The 19,996-nt window shown below is 35.6% G+C and overlaps 1 protein-coding gene across 1 annotated transcript in view; it reads left to right on the top strand.

Annotated features, from left to right (window-relative positions):
• Nucleotides 1–19,996, top strand: part of ATRNL1 (attractin like 1) — a 723,131-nt gene that overhangs the window by 15,655 nt on the left and 687,480 nt on the right. The window contains exons 2-3 of the mRNA XM_034663626.1: nucleotides 14,558–14,641; nucleotides 16,060–16,173. Coding sequence (XP_034519517.1) covers nucleotides 14,558–14,641; nucleotides 16,060–16,173 — 198 coding nt within the window. The remainder of the gene's footprint in view (nucleotides 1–14,557; nucleotides 14,642–16,059; nucleotides 16,174–19,996) is intronic.

Here is a 19,996-nt window from a genome sequence, read left to right on the forward strand (position 1 = left end):
AACCATCACCATGTCTAATTTTGGAACTTTTTTTTTTATCACCCCACAAAGAAGCCCTATTTTCACTGGCACTCAACTTTGTATTTCCCTCACCCAACAACTCCACTAATATAGGTAGGCACTAATTTACTTTCTGCCTCTGTGTACTTGTCTCTTGTGGACGTGTTAAATAAATGGAATCATACAACGATTCCAGTCTTTTGTCATGAGCTGCTTTCACTTAGCATGTTTTCAGGTTTCATTCATGTACTGTGTGTCCATTCCTTTTTATTGCTGAATAATATTCCATTGTATGGATGTTCTACATTTTGCTAATTCAGTCATCAATTGTTGGACATTTGAGTTGTTTCTACCTTTTGGCTATTATGAATAATGCTGCCATGAATTTTTGTGTACCAAATTTTTGTGTGGACGTATGTTTTCATTTCTCTTGGGTGTATACTGAGGAGCGTGCTGGTCCATTTTGTGCTGAGATTCAAATGCCAGTTTAGTTTTCAAAGCCTTGGTTGTACCATTCTGCTCTGCCCTGTTTGTCTGCTACTCAGAGACCATTCTGAAATGCAGATGATATTCCATACCATAGTTAAATTCTAAAACTTTTTGCTTTGTTGATTGAGATCTATTTCACATATGGGCTGCCTGAGGGTGTACCCAGGACTTCATACATAGATTTGAAGGATCTCCTTTTTTCATCATCTTCATCTTTGTAATCCCTTTCCATTCTCTAGTTAAGAGGATGAGGGGTGCTGACTCTGCTGTCATTTGTTTAGTGCAGGGCGGAGATGGTCCACCCCAGGATCACTGCAGCTGCTGCACCCCCAGTGATGAGAGGCAGGGGTACTGCCTCCTTGCTGGTACTTATTTAGTGCAGGACAGAGATCACTGAAGGGACCCCACCTCCACTTTCTCTCCCAGTGGGGAAGGGAAGATACTTATTATTTTTATAGGTAAAATATAAGCATTTTTTTTAAAGCACTGTGTAAATTAGAAACTCTCAAGTTGATTCTCTGTGTCTCATAAAAGAGTAGAAACTCTTAAGAGCATTTTCCATGTTTTGATATATTAAGTTTAATGTCAGGCTTCATTTGTACTTTTTTGACAATATAATTGTGCTAATGATGAATTTTTTCAAGAAAATAGAATTTATTCTAACCATTTTGTATAAGAATAATATTAATAGCATTTGAATTAGGCTTTCAAACTTAAATTATGAGTTTAGAGGAAAAGCAGTGTAATGTGGTAGAAAACCTTGTACATATATTGTTTTTTTTTAATGCTGATGAAAATCCTGGGAGGCAGATATTGTTATTCTCATTTTATGGTGGTAATAGAGAATGAAAGACCTAATGTCATTATTTATGCAAAGTCTCATAGATATTAAGTGACAGGTGAATTGCCAAATTATGTCTGTCTGGTTCTTTATCGATATCAAGCCATCTTTTACTCTTCAGTATATTTTTTCTTAATTATAAACTCATAATCTTCTGGATTTCCACAAAGCATAGGGGTTACTTGATATCATGAGTAATACCAAACTAATATGCATTTGAGACCTAGTTCTGCCAACGTGCCATGAACTTTATATGGATTTGTTTTGCTGCTTTACTGAACACTTGATAAATTTTATCTCATTGCATTTTTAAAGCAATCTTATGAAATAAATAGTGTTGTTGTAACTTTTTACACACAAGGAAGCTGAGGCTTAGGGAGGTTGAGTTACATACCCATTAAGGGACCATGCTGAGATTTTTGTAGTGTTTCTAAAGTTTTGCCTATTTGTTTTGGTTTCTTAGTTGTGTCTTTTTCTTTCTTCAGTGAAAAGAGGCTATGTTATAAGAGTTCTTACTTGTTCTTTACAAAGTTAATATGAATGGGTGCGTTTTATAGTAGAGATGCCAAAAGAAAAGTCTAAGCTTATCAAACAGTTCTCTATGATGTAATAATATTTTATTTGTCTCCAAGCTCATTGATTATTTGAAAGTCTATTGTAATAGGAATTTTTGATGTCTGGTTCCCAGATGGGCTGTGAGTGGTTGGTGAATCCTGAAATTTGTATACAAAATATTATTTATATGAATTTTTGTAGGTAGGGGGCGGTTAGCTTTTACAAGATTCTCAAAAGTGATCTCAGATCTCAAAATGGTAAGAATCACTATATTATGGGAAAGAAAGTCAAATAACGGTCACTATATATGTATAGCTTGAAAAGGGTATCTTTTCCAAGACATGGAATGATCTCAAAAGTAGTTTTTAAATTTATTTTGTAAAAAAGCTTAGGAAGATTATACAAGGATAAAAAATTCGTCTTGTTTTTAATTGCTCAAATAATCCAGACATTTATGTCTATATTACACATAGAAACATGTAGATACAATGTATATTTACATATATTTAAGTACATACATATACCTGACATATTTCTATAAATATATATCAGAGTGATGGGGAATGCTCCATCTTCCCCTCTCCATGTTTGTGTCATCACTTTACATATTCTACACTTATTTGCTCTTTGTACATTGTTATTCCTCTTTCTGGAACCATGTTGTCCACTCTGGCAGTTACTAGCCACATATAGCTATTAAAATTAGTTAAATTTTAAAGATTCAGTTCCTTTGTCACACTGGCCATATTTCAAGTGCTCGATAGCCACATGTGCTGAGTGGCTCCCATACTGAACAATAAATAATATAGAACTTTTCTATCATTGCAGGAAGTCCTGGACAGCATTGTCCTGGAATGTAAGGTCCAGGAGGTTAAAGGCAGTTTTTTTTACTGTGTTTTTTTTTCTACTTTTTATATTAACAGCTTTATTAAGATACAATTTACATACCATAAATTTCACCAGCTTAAAGTACACGATTTAATGGTTTTTCAAATATAGTTGTGAAACTATAACCATAATTTAAAAACATTTTGTTATTCCATAAAATAAACCTTGTACTCAAGAACAGTCACTTTCTATTCTCTTCCCTACTCCCTGGCAGTAGATTGCCACTAATCTACTCTGTAGAGACCTTTTTAAAGTTCACTGTTCTATCCCCCATGCCAGGAATATTGCCACATTCAAAAAATATTTTTGAATCAGTGAATGACTGTGTATTTTCTGTAGTCTACTTAGGGAGAAAGTCAAACTATATAAGTAAATTTTTAAAAATTTTTTTATTTGACGATTTTTATTTATTTGTCAGATAAAGGGAGAGAGAGAGCACAAGCAGGGGGAGCAGCAGGCAGAAGGAAGAGCAGGCTCTCCGCTGAGCAGGGATCCTGATGCGGGATTGGACCCCAGGACCCTGGGACCACGACCCGAGTCAAACGCAGACATTTAACTGACACTGGGCGTCCCGTATATAAGTAAATTTTTATCTGGGACTTAAAAAAATAATTTCCAGGGTAATTTATATAGGTAGTATAAAGTCAAACTAATCTTATACTTTAGATGTATAAAAATTAACTTTCATAATTATGTTTCTGAGGTATTTAACGATCCTGAGTTATGAAAGCACATTAGCTCATTATGTTTCCAGAAACTTTGTAATCTAGGAAGTGTGGTAAGCATAATTTTAAGATGACTCTCTTGACCTTTGCCCCCTGGTCTTACTATCATGGTTATGTTATGTTATATGGCTAAAGGGAGATTATTTGAGTAGGCTTAATCAAGTCACATGAGCCCTTTAAAAACAGTATTCTCAGGTTGCTAGTAGAAGGGGAAATTGAAGATAGGAGGCACAAAGAGAATTTGACATACCATTGCTGGTTTGAAGATGGAGGGGACCATGTGGAAAGGACTGGAGAGTGGCTTCTGGAGCTGAGAGCATCCCTTGACCAATAGCTGTCAAGGAAATGGGAATCTCAGTCCTATAATTTCAGGGAACTGAATTCTGTTAACAAGCTGAAAGAGTTTAGAAGTGGATTCTTTTAAAAAGATTCCAGATAAGAGTCTAGTTCAGCTAATACTCATCTGAGTCTGCAGGGACTTCTGATCTATAGAACTGTGAAATAATAAATGTATGTTGTTTGAAGCTTCTAGGTTTGCGGCAATTTGTTAACTTAGCAATAGAAAGGAACAAATTCAGGAACGTATTTAGCAACAAATCATTGAGGAAAAGTATTCTTCTTGAGTTTCAGTTAATCATATTGTTTAGTTAACCAGAAAATTAAATTAAATTACTTCCTTAAGCATGGTGGTGAATTGGGTTTTATTATTTTTACCAACAATAATAATGCAGGATGATACGTGAGTTTAGTTTTTTTTATCAGGCTTTGTGTACTTCCCTTTCCTTGCTGTCTTTGGTCCGCCATGAATAATGGGAATTAACACTGAATGGTTGGCGTAAGTTTACTATTTAATATTTGGATCCTTGAAAAGAAGATGCTCTGAAATTTTAGCTGTCTGATCCATTTGGCCCTATTTGACCCACAGGAAATCAAGAGCCAGGCACTTAACGACTGAGCCACCCAGGAGCTCTTAGTACACAATATTTTAAATAGTACATGTTTATTTACATGTAAATATACATGTATTTGAGTTACCTTTAAGACAGCTGAACCATATGCCACCTAAAAGTGAATAGGAAATATAGATAGCTTAAGGTTTAAAAATGACTAGTAGTTGTGAAGTCAGTTTACCCAGAAGGGAAAAAGTTTGTTCTTATCATTAGATAATAGATGAATTTGGAAGAATGATACCATGTGGAAGAGACTGTATGACTAAAAAAATACTTGGGTTGTATAGGCATCTCAGTGACTTAAGGCAATGGTGAGGAAAAATGCTTACTGGGCTAGAATCCTCATATTTGGGAATATAATTGTTAGAATTTTAGAGTTCCAAATTAGTTGAGAAATAGGCCTAGAAGTCAGATAAATAATGGTTAAAATATCAGGTTTATCAGTGCTAATATGAAGAACATGATTTTCTTTTCTTGTTTTTTTTTTATTTAAAGGTTGATTTATTTATTTGGGAGAGAGAGCATGTGTGCACATGGAGGGGAGGGGCAGAGGGAGAGAAAGTCTTGAGCAGAATCTGCACTGAGTATGAAGCCTGACACAGGGCTTGATCTCATAACCCTGAGATTCATGACCTGAGCCAAAACCAAGAATTGGATGCTTAACTGACTGAGCCACCCAAGTGCCCCTGGAGAACATGACTTTCATGTGTGGCCATAATGAGCTATTTAATATTTCACTTCAAAATTAAATTTACATGCAGGCAGAGGTAAGCAACTGCTGGTCCATATTTCTGGGCAGGGCCCTTACATTGCATGGAAGAAAGTAGACATAATGCATTCCCTCAGCCCAGAGTTGGCCCAGCCTTCAATACCCCAGTTTTTCCTCCTTACCTTACAATCAGAAACCACCCCTTCTCTGCTGAGGAAGAAGAAAGGAGTGAGATATGGACAGAGAGGCCAAGAGTGTCACTCTAATTAAAATCCCTCCCCATGGAAATACTAGGAGTGAATAATATATTCTCTACAATCAGTAAAAAATAAATGAGTACAACTGAATCAAATCTTTTCAAAATGAAGTATCTTGCCTGGTAACTTAATTTCTTCCTCCTATGTCTGTAAGTTCCTGGCTCAGTATGAAGTCAACTTGACATTAGGCATGTTTAACATGGCCAGAAATCTTGAAGAAAATGCCTAATTATAATATTTGGCCAACAATCTGATGTTCAAATATTTGAATGAAAGACTTCTGAGTACCCAACTGTCTGCTATCAATTCCAGTATAACTTTTCCACAGATAAGTATTGACACACAGCAGCTAGAAGGTTAAAATGCTGAAACCTTTGTTGATACTGCTCTTAGTAACATCAGTACTGAAGGCACTGTTTGTTCTTGGCAATTATTTGAAGCCTGGTTGAGATTGGGAAAGATTTGCAATGGAAGTACAATATTTTAAAGGATTATATAAAAAGGTTTTATTTGCTGGAAGAGAAATGATAATGGTCTTCCAGTGGCATTCTACCAGTAGTCAATTATTTTTCACCCTAAATTATGCAAAGGGTGTGGTATAAACAGCTCCTTCCTCTTCTACTAGATGTGAGAGCTGACTAATCACATACTATTTGTTACCACTGAGGCCAGTCTGAAGAGGAATTTTTGTTAGTGTGTGCTGGTGCCAGTCAACTACTATAGTCAGCTTGGTTAGTGTACTTACATGAGGTAATACCTATTTGGCCAGGATATGATGTGTTCAAATCAGTGTTCTCTGAAGTAGGATGGTACCCAAGATGACTTATTGGAGCGTGGGAAGAAAATATTAGGACTTCTAGTAGTGTTATTTTTAATTTTGATTTTAAAATTTATACTTTATAGTACACAAAATTTAATTTAACTTAATTTTTTTTTAAAGATTTTATTTATTTATTCGACAGAGATAGAGACAGCCAGCGAGAGAGGGAACACAAGCAGGGGGAGTGGGAGAGGAAGAAGCAGGCTCATAGCAGAGGAGCCTGATGTGGGGCTCGATCCCATAATGCCAGGATCACGCCCTAAGCCGAAGGCAGACGCTTAACCGCTGTGCCACCCAGGTGCCCCTAACTTAATTTAATTTTTTAAAGTAGGCTCCATGCCCACCCAGTGTGGAGCCCAATGTGGTGCTTGAACTCATGACCCTGAGATCAAGAACTGAGCTGAAATCAAGAGCCAAGCACTTAACTGACTGAGCCACCCAGGAGCCCTTAGTACACAATATTTTAAATAGTACATGTTTATTTACATGTAAATATACATGTATTTGAGTTATGTAATAAAAACTTTTACTGACAAGGGAGCATGTAATTAAGGTTTGAAGACTACTGGTCTAGCAGGTGAGGTCACCTAAATTTTTATTAGGAGTCAGATGGTTGGAGAATGCACACTTAGAAGTGGAGGATGCACGTGCACCGTGAAGGAAACAAGAAGTGCAAGCTCGACAGTGTAATACTGTACTACAGTGTAATACAGTGATAATTATCACTGCAGGAAGGGAAAAGGAAAGTTAATACCAATGAATATACTCTAGAGGTACTCTTTATTTTGTTTAAATGTATAAACTGTTAAACAATATTTCGATTAAAAACACCTTTAAAAAAGACTTCCAAATGAGGATGGCTTGCAAAGGTGACTCTGCATGAAGATTCCCCAAGTGGATTCAACTATTCCTTGAATGGTTATTGTCAGCACTAAAACCATAGATTTTGATAAACAGGATTTATTGTCTCAGAGACTATGAATTAAAACTGATTTTTCTTATTTTTATGGTGTTTTAATCAAATTTTTATTTGTAGCCAAGATAGAGAACAATACTTCAATTGACTAATCTTAGTTTTGTTTAATGTTTGTGCTGGTTTTCCTGCACTTAGTAGTTGCCGTTCCTGTACTTTAAATAGCGCAGCGTGTTTATTTGACCAGGGACTCTAGATTGGGCAGTTTTAGCTAGATGGGACATTTGAAGGCATATGGGCATGTGACAGGCGTATGGACAGGGATTGGCAAACTTTTTCTGTAAAGGCCAGATAATAGATATTTTAGACTTTGCAGGCCGATGGTTTCTGTTGCCACTGCTCTACTCTGCTCTTGTAGTGTGTAAGCAGTCTTAGACATCTGTAAACAAATGGGTGTAGTGGAATTCTAATAAATCTTCATTTACACAAACAGGCAATGGGCCAGTAGTTTGTGGAGCTCTCATCTCCATTAACATGTCAACATGGCTCTCAATTCAAGAACAGGAGTGCCACAATAAAAAGTACATTAGTTGTTTGAAACTTAGAATACATTGTAGAAACAACATTAGAAGTGGCAAGTTCAGTGTCTTGTGTTTCCATGGGGACAGTTTCTGCTAATCTCTGCAAATGGGCCATACTTTGTTTCTTTGCATATTTGGTAATTTTTTGTTGATTATTGCAATGTGATAAGTCTAGAAATTAGAGTCTTCTCTCTCTTCAGGGTTTGTTTTTTCTTTTGCATATGTGGCTTGTAGTTCATGATTTTTCTAAGCTACTCTTGTAATGTATGTATTCTTTGTTGCATATGGTCTCTAAAGTCTCTATTCTTTTAGCTTGTGGTCAGCTAGTGTTTTGACATAGATTTCCTTGAATGCCTGGAGCCAAGGAAGAAATAAGTAATCCTCCCCACCTTTGCAGATTAACTCTTTTGGGGGCACTCCTTCAGTGCATAGCTAGGTTGTTTACGACTCTGCCTTAGCCTTCATTTCCTGTTTGCTTTCAGTCTAAAAGTTAGCCAGAGGTGAAAATGTAGAGTCTTCTCAGGTATTTTCTGAGCATGTAGTCTTCCCTGGGGAGGCATATGGCTTTCCAAATTCCCCTGTTATGAGTTCACATACTGGATAGCTTTCAGTACCCTAATTCTTCAAAAAAACCCCAGATTTCCCTCCCAGGCTCTTGGTATCTGTTTGCTTCCACTATAACCTTTTGGCTCATGCAGCAGGGTTGTTTGTATTTGCCTTTCATAGTTTTTAAGGAATGCCTTCTGTATAACTGCTTTTTTGCTCTGAAGGAGTTTCATGCTAGGCATGGGATGATTTTCATACTGTATCAGCAAATGATTTCATGAATTAAATGTAAAAATTTTAGTTGCTCAAAGGGTTAATGCAATTAATTTTACGGTTTCTTCCTTGAACCAATCTGAGTAACCATTAAATCTGTCAGCTCCCATTCTTGTAACCACTGTCATCTGGATTTCCCTATCGTCTCATCAATAGACATTCCACATTGACTCACTGAATGAGTTGTAGTCCCCCAACTTGGGATTGCTATTTCATGAGCCTCCAAGTCTTTACACATACCTCACTCAGTAATACTGCTGTATATATTCTTTTTATTAAGTGCTAGATTAAATTTGATTATATTTTGTTTAGGATTTTTGCATGAAGGATATTTGTAATTTTCATTTCTTCTTCTGTTGGTTTCATCAAGTTGTACTATTTAAGGAAGTATTCCTTTCATCTAAAATATCCATTTTATTGATAGGAAGTTGTTCTTAATGTCTTATTCTTTCTGTAGCATCAGTAGTGAGGTTTCTCTTTTTCTTTTTGGTAATGGTAGTTAATATTTTTTATTTTTTTTTCTTGGTAAATTTTGCTAGAGAATTCTTAATTTTGTTAGTCTTCATGAAGCCAACTTTTAATTGTGTTGATTTCCTTTATTGTATGACTTTTCTATTTAAGGGTTATCTTTTTTTTTTTTTTAAGATTTATTTATTTATTTATCTGAGAGAGGGAGAACATGCGCCAGTGTGGGGAGGAGCAGAGGGAAAGGGAGAGAGTCCCAAGGAGACTCCTCGCTGAGCACAGAGCCCAATGTAAGCCTCAGTCTCACAACCCTGAGATTATGACATGAGCTGAAATCGAGAGTTGGATGCTCAACTGACTGAGCCACCCAGGCTCCCCAAGAGATTTCTCTTCTTTATTATTCCCTTCCATATATTTTCTCTTGATTTAACTCAGTGTTCTTTTTCTAGCTTCTTGAGCTGTGACCTTGGATAATTGATTTTCAGTTTTCTAATATACACATCAAAAATTTCTACTTTCTAAATCTAATTTCTGATTTTCTAATATACACAGCTAAAATTTCTCTCTAAATACTGGCTTAGCTTCATCTCATAAATTTTGATATGTTGTGTTTTTAATATTATTCAATTAAATTTTTTTTTTTTAAGATTTTATTTATTTATTTGACAGAGACAGCCAGCGAGAGAGGGAACACAGCAAGGGGAGTGGGAGAGGAAGAAGCAGGCTCCCAGCGGAGGAGCCTGATGTGGGACTCGATCCTGAAACGCCGGGATCACGCCCTGAGCCGAAGGCAGACGCTTAACGACTCGCTACCCAGGCGCCCCTAATTAAAATATTTTCTAATTGTCTTGGTGACTTAGAAGTCTATGGCTTAATTTGCAAATATTTGGGGATTTTAAATTTATATTTTTTGTGTAGTCAGTATATATGGGGTTGCCACTAATTTCATGGTTTTGAGATGCATGATTACTATAGCCAATTGTTATTTATTAAATTGATTTAATTCAATTCTGGTGTTACTTGTTGGTATGGCTTAAGAACAAGTAGTCCTATAAAGAGGGTGGGAATTTATTTTTCTCACAGTCAACTTTGGCTTCTGAAAGACTTCTGCAGGCTCAAAGTGTAAAAAAAAAAATATGCAAGTTCAGGGTTCTCAAGTACATCTACCCAGATGGCACCCTTCTAGGTATCAGGGTTTTACTTCCTCTTAGAGGCACTATCTTTAGCACTGAAGTTTTGTCTTGGCTGTGAATTAAACTTTTTCTGTAATTCTGCTCCTCTCTCAGTCTGATACTGGGCCTGTTTTTCAGCTTGATCTTCCTTCTGGATTCAGGAGTAGAGATTTCGTCTAAATGTTACAGAGTCCCCTGGCTTTTATACTGTATCTAAAATTGGTGGTTGGTGAATTGGGTCTTACAGGATGTTGGGAAAAGCTGCTCATGAGCAGGTGTCTCATAGAGACACTCTGCTGCAGTTTTCTTCCTTTAGCGTATCGGTGACTTTTTATAGCAGTCAACTCATTCCACAGTCCTTATAATTACCCTTGCTACCGTACTTCTCCAATATTAGAGCTATTGCATTAACCTGTTGTCCGTGCATAGCCTTCTACTGGAATGCCATCTCAGCTCACACGTGGAGGTCTTAGTCACTGTGATGCTGTAGCATGCCAGGAGTTATTACCACTCCATCTACCGTCTGCCTGGTGAGTGCTCCAACTCTAGAATCCTCTCCTGAAGATATGCTTCCTGGTGGTAACTGTTAGTTTGGCCACTCTTCCCCCCCCACCACCCTGAAGCAGAAGTATCTGCTTTCACACTGAGAACTGAACACATGTAGCATACTTAGGAGGCTCAGGGACCCTGACAGAGTAGTACACAGAAGTAGCCAGTAAGAAGTATGTTATCAAGTCCGCTACCACAGGGGGCGACCAGAGCTTAATCCCACAAGGAAGTTCTTGGGGGGGAAATGCACTACAGTATTATCCCAACAACAAGGTAAGGAAGCTTGGGGTATTTACACTCTTACCAAATCATTCATTGGCTAGGGGCTACCTCTGGGAGGGTGTTGATTTATAGGCACTTCCAGGGCAGTGTCTCACTGAAGGCAGTGCTGCAGAATTGCCTGAGGGGAGGTGCTGGGAGAAGCTGTTGGTGGCTGGGTTGCTGGCCATCACATTCTATAGGAGCCTAGTCCTGGAGAAGCCAAGCTGCAGGAGATTAAGTACATTGCAACCAGGAAGCAAAACTTCTCTCCTGCAGTCTCTCTAGTGCACTCTGTGACAGAGCATGACAGCTTTAACATCATGCCATCTGACAGAGACAAATTAAAAATGCCCAGATCCATTTTCACAGAGTAGACAAACTGTGGATTTTGAGGTGACAGGCAATGGGTAATTGGCACAGTCTACCCTTTGATTATTCAGCTTTTTAATGTTTCTTTCTAAACATATGTGAATTCCCCAGCAACCAAACAACACTATTTCTAAGAAGATACGTATCTTCCTACTGAGGTTCTCACCCTTTGTCCAAAATGAGGAAGTACACAGTTCAAAGAGTCATTATATCTATCATTGCTTGTATTAATTACTCTTCATATTCAGTCGTAGTCTCACTGAATATACCATTATCTAAAGTCTAAATTGCAGCTAACTTACAACAACTAGTATGTAAAGTAAAAATGAGGAGAGAAGATATAGAGGTAAAAGCAAAGAGAAATTATGCAAAGCCGTTAATGATCTTTGTTTCTGTAATATGTTATAAGATGATAATTGATATCTGAGGTTTTGTTCTTCCACTCCCTATTTTTATTTCCCCTGTTCTCAGCTGGAGTCTCAGGTTGTTGGAATTTCACCTGGTGGAGTGACCCAAACCCAATGGTTTGAGTTCTCAGTCATCCTGCTTTGGTTGGATATTTTTTATGGGTCTATCTTCTGGATCTTTCATCCTGTTTTAGCTGTGTTTAAATCTGCTGTAAACCCGTGCCTCAGATTCTTAATTTTGATTATGGTAGTTTTCAGTTTTAGTATGTCTATTATTTTTTTATATCTCTTACTGTAACAGTTTTCAATTAACTGCCAAAATTTTAAATCTTGTCTTTTGTTTTTTAGAGCTTAGTAAAGTATATTTGTTTTATAGGACACATCTGACAATCTCTGTAATTGAAGTATCTTCAGGTCTCTTCCTCTTGTCTGTTGGTTCTTATTTTGTTGTCTTTCATCGTCATATGTCTTAGTATCTTTAATCATGCTAGACATTTTACTTGAAAAATCATTGGTAGAAATAATTTGAGGCCTAGAATAATGTTATCTTTCTTTAGAGAGTGTATGTTTGTATCTTTTGTTAGGAGCTTTGGCCACTGGCAGTTCTAGTATCACCTTAAGCCAACGGTAAGTCTTGAGGTTTTCTGCCATGCAGTTGGTTCATAGCTAGGCTGCAGTCCACGTAGGGGCTGGTTTACTTCTGGTACACCCTTACTCTAATAACATGTCGTTGTGTCTCAATTCAGAGGGCCGTATTGTTTGAGTCCCTACCCTTCATGGGCCATTCACCTTTTGTCTCTGTCCCTCTATCAGTCTGCCAAAAGCACTCAGCTTTTTGGTATTGTCTTCTCAATAGGCAAGTCTTTCCAGAGCAAAAGTAGTTCTGAATACCTGCCTCTTAAAGAATTTGCAACTTCTGGTCTTGGATTGGTAGATCTTACCATTCTGTTACTTATAAGATGCTTTTAAGATTTTAAATGTTTTCCTTAGCTTTATAAAGTTGTTTTCAGTGCAGGATTTGTCTGAATTACCTTATCTGGTATTGTTTGAAGTGAAAAATCAGGACAAGTATTTAACTTGTTCTTTAAATTGTGCCTCAGTTTTCTCATCTGTAATATGGGATTAATGATTACTTACTGCCTTGTAAGGTTTTTGAGATTTAAAAAAAAAGATTTTATTTATTTATTTGAGAGAGAGAGGGAGAGAGGGAGCACGAGCAAGGGGGAAATGGCAGAGGGAGAGGGAGAAGCAGACTTCCCGTTGAGCAGGGAACCCTATGCAGGGCTTGATCCCAGGACCCTGGGATCATGACCTGAGCCAAAGGCAGACAGCTAACCGACTGCACCATCCAGGTGCCCTGGTTTTTGAGATTTTTAAGTGAGGTAACACAGCATGCGCTTATAGTAGATCCTGACTTGTAGACAATGCTCAATTTATTATTACATTAATTTGAGAGTATTGGAATTTGTTCTTAAAAAACTTTTCCAAGCATGAATTAGCCCCTTTATTACCTAAAATCATCTGCAGGGATTATGAAAGAGTTATAAATAGCATTCTTATTCTGACATTTCTGTCAACCATGATTTAGATAAATGAATTTTTTTTTCCTGGTGTACTTAAGACTAGTCTGTACTATAAGGAGAATTTAATTTGTCTAAAACGAAATAATGACCCTGAGATCTATGTGCATACGTGTATATTATGTATAATATATATGTTTATGTATAAGTGAATATATAAAGACTGATAAGCCCTTGTGTGTGTGTGTGTGTGTTTGCATGTATATATATACATATAGTTGCATATATTATATATAAAGTCTAAGTGGGAAGATATCTTAATTACTTAAAATATGATCTTTTGTGGATAAAACAATTGAGCTGGAGCTAAGGAGAACAAAATGAAGTAGAATTGAGATTTTGTTAAATATTTTTAAATTCTAAAAATTGAAATTTTTCTAATTGTCTTTATGTTTTAAATGGAAGATAATTATAAAACCTTTGATTTATCCTATTTTTAAAATTGATTGAGTTCTTGGACTAGGTACAAAGTAGATAAGAGAAAATGGTAATAAAAACAGGTAGCCGAACTCAGTAAAGTGCTGACAGCTACCTCAGCAATCCTGGTTTGTGAAAAACAAATACAGTGATGTAATGGGACAGAGGGTGGGTATACTTGTGGTGAACATGGCACAATGTACATACTTGTTCAGTCACTGAGATTTACACCTGAAACTAATGTAACATTGTGTGTTTACTCAAATTAAAATAGATAAAGAAATGGCTTATTACTTGAGAGTAAATAACATGAGAACTAAAAAAAGCCAAGACCCAAACCAAAAGCAAATATAGCTAACACTGTAACTTTGAAAGTGGTATGTATGTACACTATTTCGCTATTTCATTGATCTGCATCTTTTAAAGTGTGTTTGACCTTCCTTCTTGTGCCTCCATCTTATTTTCGTATAGAGGCAATTTAACTTCATCTATTTTTGCATTAAACATTAAACCTATCAGTACAATGTTCAGTCTTTCAGTTTGTTTTTTTCACTGTGCAAAGTGGTGAAACAGTCAAAATATGTCAAGGTTTAGAGAAATCCAAAATAAATTCTTTTGAGATGTAGAGAGATATACGGCAATTTGAAACTTTCTTAATTTGTAAGTAAATTCTCCCTATTGGGAAATGCTACTTTCCATTCCTTTGGTTAAAAGTCTTTTTAATTTTCTTATGCTACTGTATGTTTTAAAGTTACTTTAAGGTAATTGTTTTCATGATTTTGTTTTCTAGGTTAACAGAACCTTCTGGATATTTAACAGATGGTCCAATTAATTATAAATATAAAACTAAGTGCACATGGCTAATAGAAGGCTAGTAAGTATATAATTTGGATTAAATTAATTTATTTTATTCTGAAATGATAAAGAAGACGACCATATCAGTGTTAAAACATTAAAGTATAATTTTATAGGTATATAGCATATTTAGTTGCTTATAGTTTATTCAGTCATTATTCATGATATTTTAAAATGAGATTTACAACTTTTAGATATCACATTTAATGTCAATTATAGTACCCCCTTAACTTGAGATAGTAGTTTGTTACATATATTTTATTTTTGAGTTATGTTAGCGTGGCAGTAAATCAAGTAGGCATTTTTGGCTTGCTTTAAACATCTTGTTATGGAATTTGAAGATGCCATAAAAAGTATAAAAATATCCCATGCTGAATTATACCATTGGTTCATACTATTCAGCACTTTAGTTATAAGGGTGTTAAAAAAAGAACATTTTGTAGGAGAGAGTTAATTATCCTTTTAGGAGTATTTTTCAGTAATAAGGGCTTGAGATTGAATTGATTTCTATTTAAACATACTGTGAATAGATCATAAATGAGTTGATATAAGTTATTTTTGAACCATTTTATGATTTTTAAAGCGTGTATTTGGGAAATGATTTTTTGGGGAAAGGTTATTTAGAAAGTTTTTTAGAACTTAAAAGTTAAGAATTCCCTGCGCACTTACTGTCTCATTTTGTTTTTTTGTCTTTTGCTTGTTGGCTTATTGTTTTTTAAGTAATCTCTGTGCGCAATGTGGGGCTTGAGCTCATGAGCCTGAGCTCATGCTCCACTGACTGAGCCAGCCGGTGGCCCCCCACACATTTTTTTTTCATTTTGTTAATTTATTAATAATATATTGAGATATTTTGATTAAAATTTCAAGACCACATTAGGGCCTTTAGTTAATAAGCTTTGTGTAGAAATAAGAGTTGTTACCTTTTGAGTGTTGAGTTTAAAAATCAACTTTATTCAAGTATAATTTGCTTACAATAAAATGCATGTTAAGCGTACAGTTCAGCACAGCTTCAATAATTTATATAATCTGTGTAATGTCCACCTTAATCAAGACATAGAGCATTTACTGCTGACTAAATTTTTAGAAAATGGTGATGTATATATACAGTCTGGTAATAGATTTTGAAGTTGTGTGTCATTTTTACAATTCTTTTCTTTATTTTTAAAGTTTTATTTATTTAAGTAATCTCTACACCCCACTTGGAGCTCGAACTCACAATCTGAGATCAAGAGTCATATGCTCTTCTGACTGGCCAGCCAGGCACCCCTCATTTTTACAATTTAGAGCAGACTCTTTTATCAGTCTTTTACACTGGCAACTTAAGAATGTATAGAAAATTCTCTATAAATAGGTTTTTAATACAATACTCTTAAAATTTTTCAGACTGTTCTTTGAATGTTACATATTAATTTAAACATATTTTAATATTTTTTTCAGTCCAAATGCGGTGTTAAGATTAAGATTCAATCATTTTGCAACAGAATGTAGCTGGGATCATATGTATGTTTATGATGGAGATTCAATATATGCACCTTTAATCGCAGTTCTTAGGTGAGTAATTGCATTTAACTCATGAACTTACAGAACTTACAGTCAGTTGTAGAAGAGTAACTAATTTATAATTTTAAATATGTACTTCTCTGCACTTTAAAATAAATTCAGCAGAGATATTGATTGCTAAATTTCTAAGATGATTATACAGTGTTGCATACTGTGACTGTCAACTTAGGTGTGTATATAATCGTGTAGTTTCGATTTAGTAAGGACAAATAAGTACTCTTTCAGAAACGTAGATTTCTTGATAAGTATCCTTTATTCTTTCCACATATAGTTTATTCTTTTAAAGTGATTTGAATATGTTTTCAGAGCTACCTATTGGATAGATTAATGTGAGTTCTAGGTGACAAAGAAATAATAGACAGATATATATGTTTTTTATAGTTGTCTTTTTATTTTGCTGAAATAAAATTTCCAATTCTGTAAAAAAAGGTTAAATTATACTTTATGTAATGGTTTAATAACAAATGTGTTTCTTTCAGTTTTCAAAATTTGGGAGTTTTGGTAGTTTCAAAATACTGTTAGTAGTCAGACTTAATTTTAAAATTTCAGCGTTTTCAATACAATTTAAAAATCTTTTCTATGTATGTAATATAAATTATTATAAAATGTTTTATGAATAGGAGAAAATATATTAGAGATAGGAAATATTAGGATCATGTCGTGCTGATTTTGTGTACAATTTAAGATGATTGTTGACCAGAGTTACTGATTAAATTATTCCTTATAGTTAAAAATTTGAATAAAGATATAAGCTTATTGTTCCTTCAGATTTTTAAAATTTAAAATCTTTTTTCTTTTTACTATTTATGTTGCAAATATTCTGTTTACCAGGAATGTGAACTATTATTTTTTTGGATAGACATGTAAGGACTTGTATTTCTGAATGACTATTTCACAGTGACTCTTTAGCATCTTAGACACAGTCTGTAATATTGCTATTGCTCTAAATACTTCCAGAATTTAATTTTTGAGTTGTTTGAAAATTATTTAAAGGGTTGCCACAAATAGCCCTTCATCCAAGGACAATATACAGAAAATGGAAGAGTCTTATGAATAATTATATTGTAAGATAATTCATTGTTATAATTAGGTAAGATTCTGGGTTCATACATTAATTTTTAGCAATTTAGATTTTACTCAGCTAACGTTATTGTATTTTTATGGCACTTTTGACTGACCATCATTTAGATGCGTGCCTTTCCATTTGTTTTCTTCATAGTTGTAATGACTGCATTAATTAACAGTGATCCATTAATACTCTTACCAAGGCTTTCTTGATGCTAAAGGAAACTTTTGTAAGATAATTAGTAGGATGGGATTTAGTATATGACTGTGAAGATGGAACCAGTGACTTTTCATTAGCAGGTGTTCCTATTAACTATCTTGAAGGAGATGGAAAGATGTTTATTGAGTATCCACTTGATGTTAATCAGTGTACGAGGCACATTGAACGTCATCTAATTCTCACAAGGATCTTGTGGACGAAGTGCTGTTATCCCCATTTTATAGCTGAGAAAATTGAGACTCAGAGAAATTGTTTTACTTTTAATAGATGGTGGAGCCAGGCAGGATTAGGACATGACAGTCTCCTTACTTAAAAGCCTATATACTATGAATTCAGAATCTAAGTGTTTGAATGATTCCAGTTTTATAAATATACATTATTCAACAAACACGTGATAACTTCCTCAGTTCCAGAGACTATCATAAGCCTGGAGGATATAGTAAGGAATAAGATACAGGCATTGCAGTGAATTCACACACCAGGTACCTAGAGTTGGGCCAAACTTCATAGGTCGAGTGCACAGCCCTCCATAGGACTGCTTTTAGTTCAGACACCAGCTGCAAGTTCAGAGGTCCTCGGGCCCCACCCACACTTCTGACCAGCTGGCTGCAGATTTAGGGGTGCCCATCACCCCTTCAGGTTCAGTAATTCACTAGAATGACTCTTAGAACTCAGGCAACCACTACACTTAATGATTATAGTTTTATAATTAAAGGATAGAAATCAGGACCAGCCAAATGAAGAGACACATAGAATGAGTTCTGGGAGGATCACAAACAACTTCTTTGTCCTTGGGATGTGTTACATTCCCAGCACACCAATGTGTATCATCATCCAGGAAGCTTACCTGAGCTCCAGGTGTCCGAAGTTTTTGTTGGGGTTCCATTATATAGGTATGATTGATTGAATCATTGGCCACAAGGTCAGACTGTCTCTAGTCCTCCTTCTCTCTCTGGAAGTTGGATTGATTTCTTCTGGCTCAAAGCCTCAACCCTTTAATTGCATGTTGGTCTTTCCGGTGTGGTCAGCTCCCATCCTGAGTCACCTCATTAGCATAAACAATCAGAATTCCCCGTGAATAACGGAGACACTCCTGTCACTTGGGAAATTCCAAGGATTTGGAGGCTACATCAGTACACAGCAGTTAGCACTGGTGGCGGCATGCACACAGATTTTTTACCCAGCACAGTATTATAATTAGGTTATGGAAAGAGTGCTATATGATTTTAGAAGTAGCTAATTCTTCATGGTGAATTTCATTATGGGCAGAAACGTAATAGGCAAAGAATGGGGGCCAGATGGGACATTCTTGGTAGAGAAAAACATGTACAAAGGCATAGACACATTAAAGAGCATTATGTTTTGGGCTACTATAAGTAGTTACGAGTAATTTGATCATAGGAAATGTGAAGGGATTGATAGGAGCCAGATTACCCAATAAACGGTAATCAGCACATCTACTGAATGCTAATTATGTGCCAGGCAGTATGTAAGAGTTCTTTCTATATATTAACTCATTTAATCTTCACAGTAACCCTTTAGTTAGGGATTATTATTGCCCTGGCGTTTATAAATTCTCCATTCATAAATGGAGAATTGAGGCACAAAGAGATTCAGTGAGTGGTTCAAAGTTTCCTAGTTAGTAAGTAATATAGTCAGAATAATAACTCTGGTTTTATAATCCCTTAATCACGGTAGTATTGCTTTCTTGTATACCACACTAAGGAAATTGGACTTCATTCTATAGGCAAGACTTTAGAATGCGGAGAATGGATTGTAACAGAGCAGTGTTATTTTTTTCTTGTGTGCTGGACAACTGTGTGCTGGACATCATGTTTGTAAAATCACATATAGTAATAATTTGAGGCCTAGAAAGATACTATATTCCTATAGAGAGTGCCTGGAAACACTAGCAATCCAGTCAGCTGAATTTAGATATTGAGGTGATTCACGCCCAAGCTGCAGGGCAATCTCCTGGAGGGTTGACCTTTTATGAGTTCACTTTTACTTGCAGTCTTTGGAGTCCCAGGTCAAAGCAAGGACCCGAGGTTCCACTTTGTTTTCCTAGCTCTGTAAAACAACCGTTTCTTAGCCCTTCAAACCTTACCTCCAACTTTGAAAATCAGTGAGTGCCCATAAGGAGACATGGCCTTAGTACCTGGGCTCACCATCTTAGTTCTCCAGTACCTTCAAACTGATTTTTTTTTTTAAATGTAATTTGTCATTTTTCTAGTTGACTTCAGTAGAAGGGTTAGTTGGTCCAAATTGCTTGGTTGCTCTTTTTTAGACTTTTTTTTTTTAAAAAAAACCAAACTTTAATTAAATTTCTTTTACTTAATTTTAAAATAAATTACTAAAAAAATTTATAAGTAAATAACCAGTAAACATATCTGTTCTTTGTTTCAGAGAGATTAATTATATCTATTATAAAGACCTGGGAATATTATTTTTATTATTATTATTTTTTAAAGATTTTATTTATTTATTTGACAGAGATAGAAACAGCCAGCGAGAGAGGGAACACAAGCA

This window comes from Ailuropoda melanoleuca, chromosome 6, assembly GCF_002007445.2.
Source record: "Ailuropoda melanoleuca isolate Jingjing chromosome 6, ASM200744v2, whole genome shotgun sequence".
Taxonomy (NCBI): domain Eukaryota; kingdom Metazoa; phylum Chordata; class Mammalia; order Carnivora; family Ursidae; genus Ailuropoda; species Ailuropoda melanoleuca.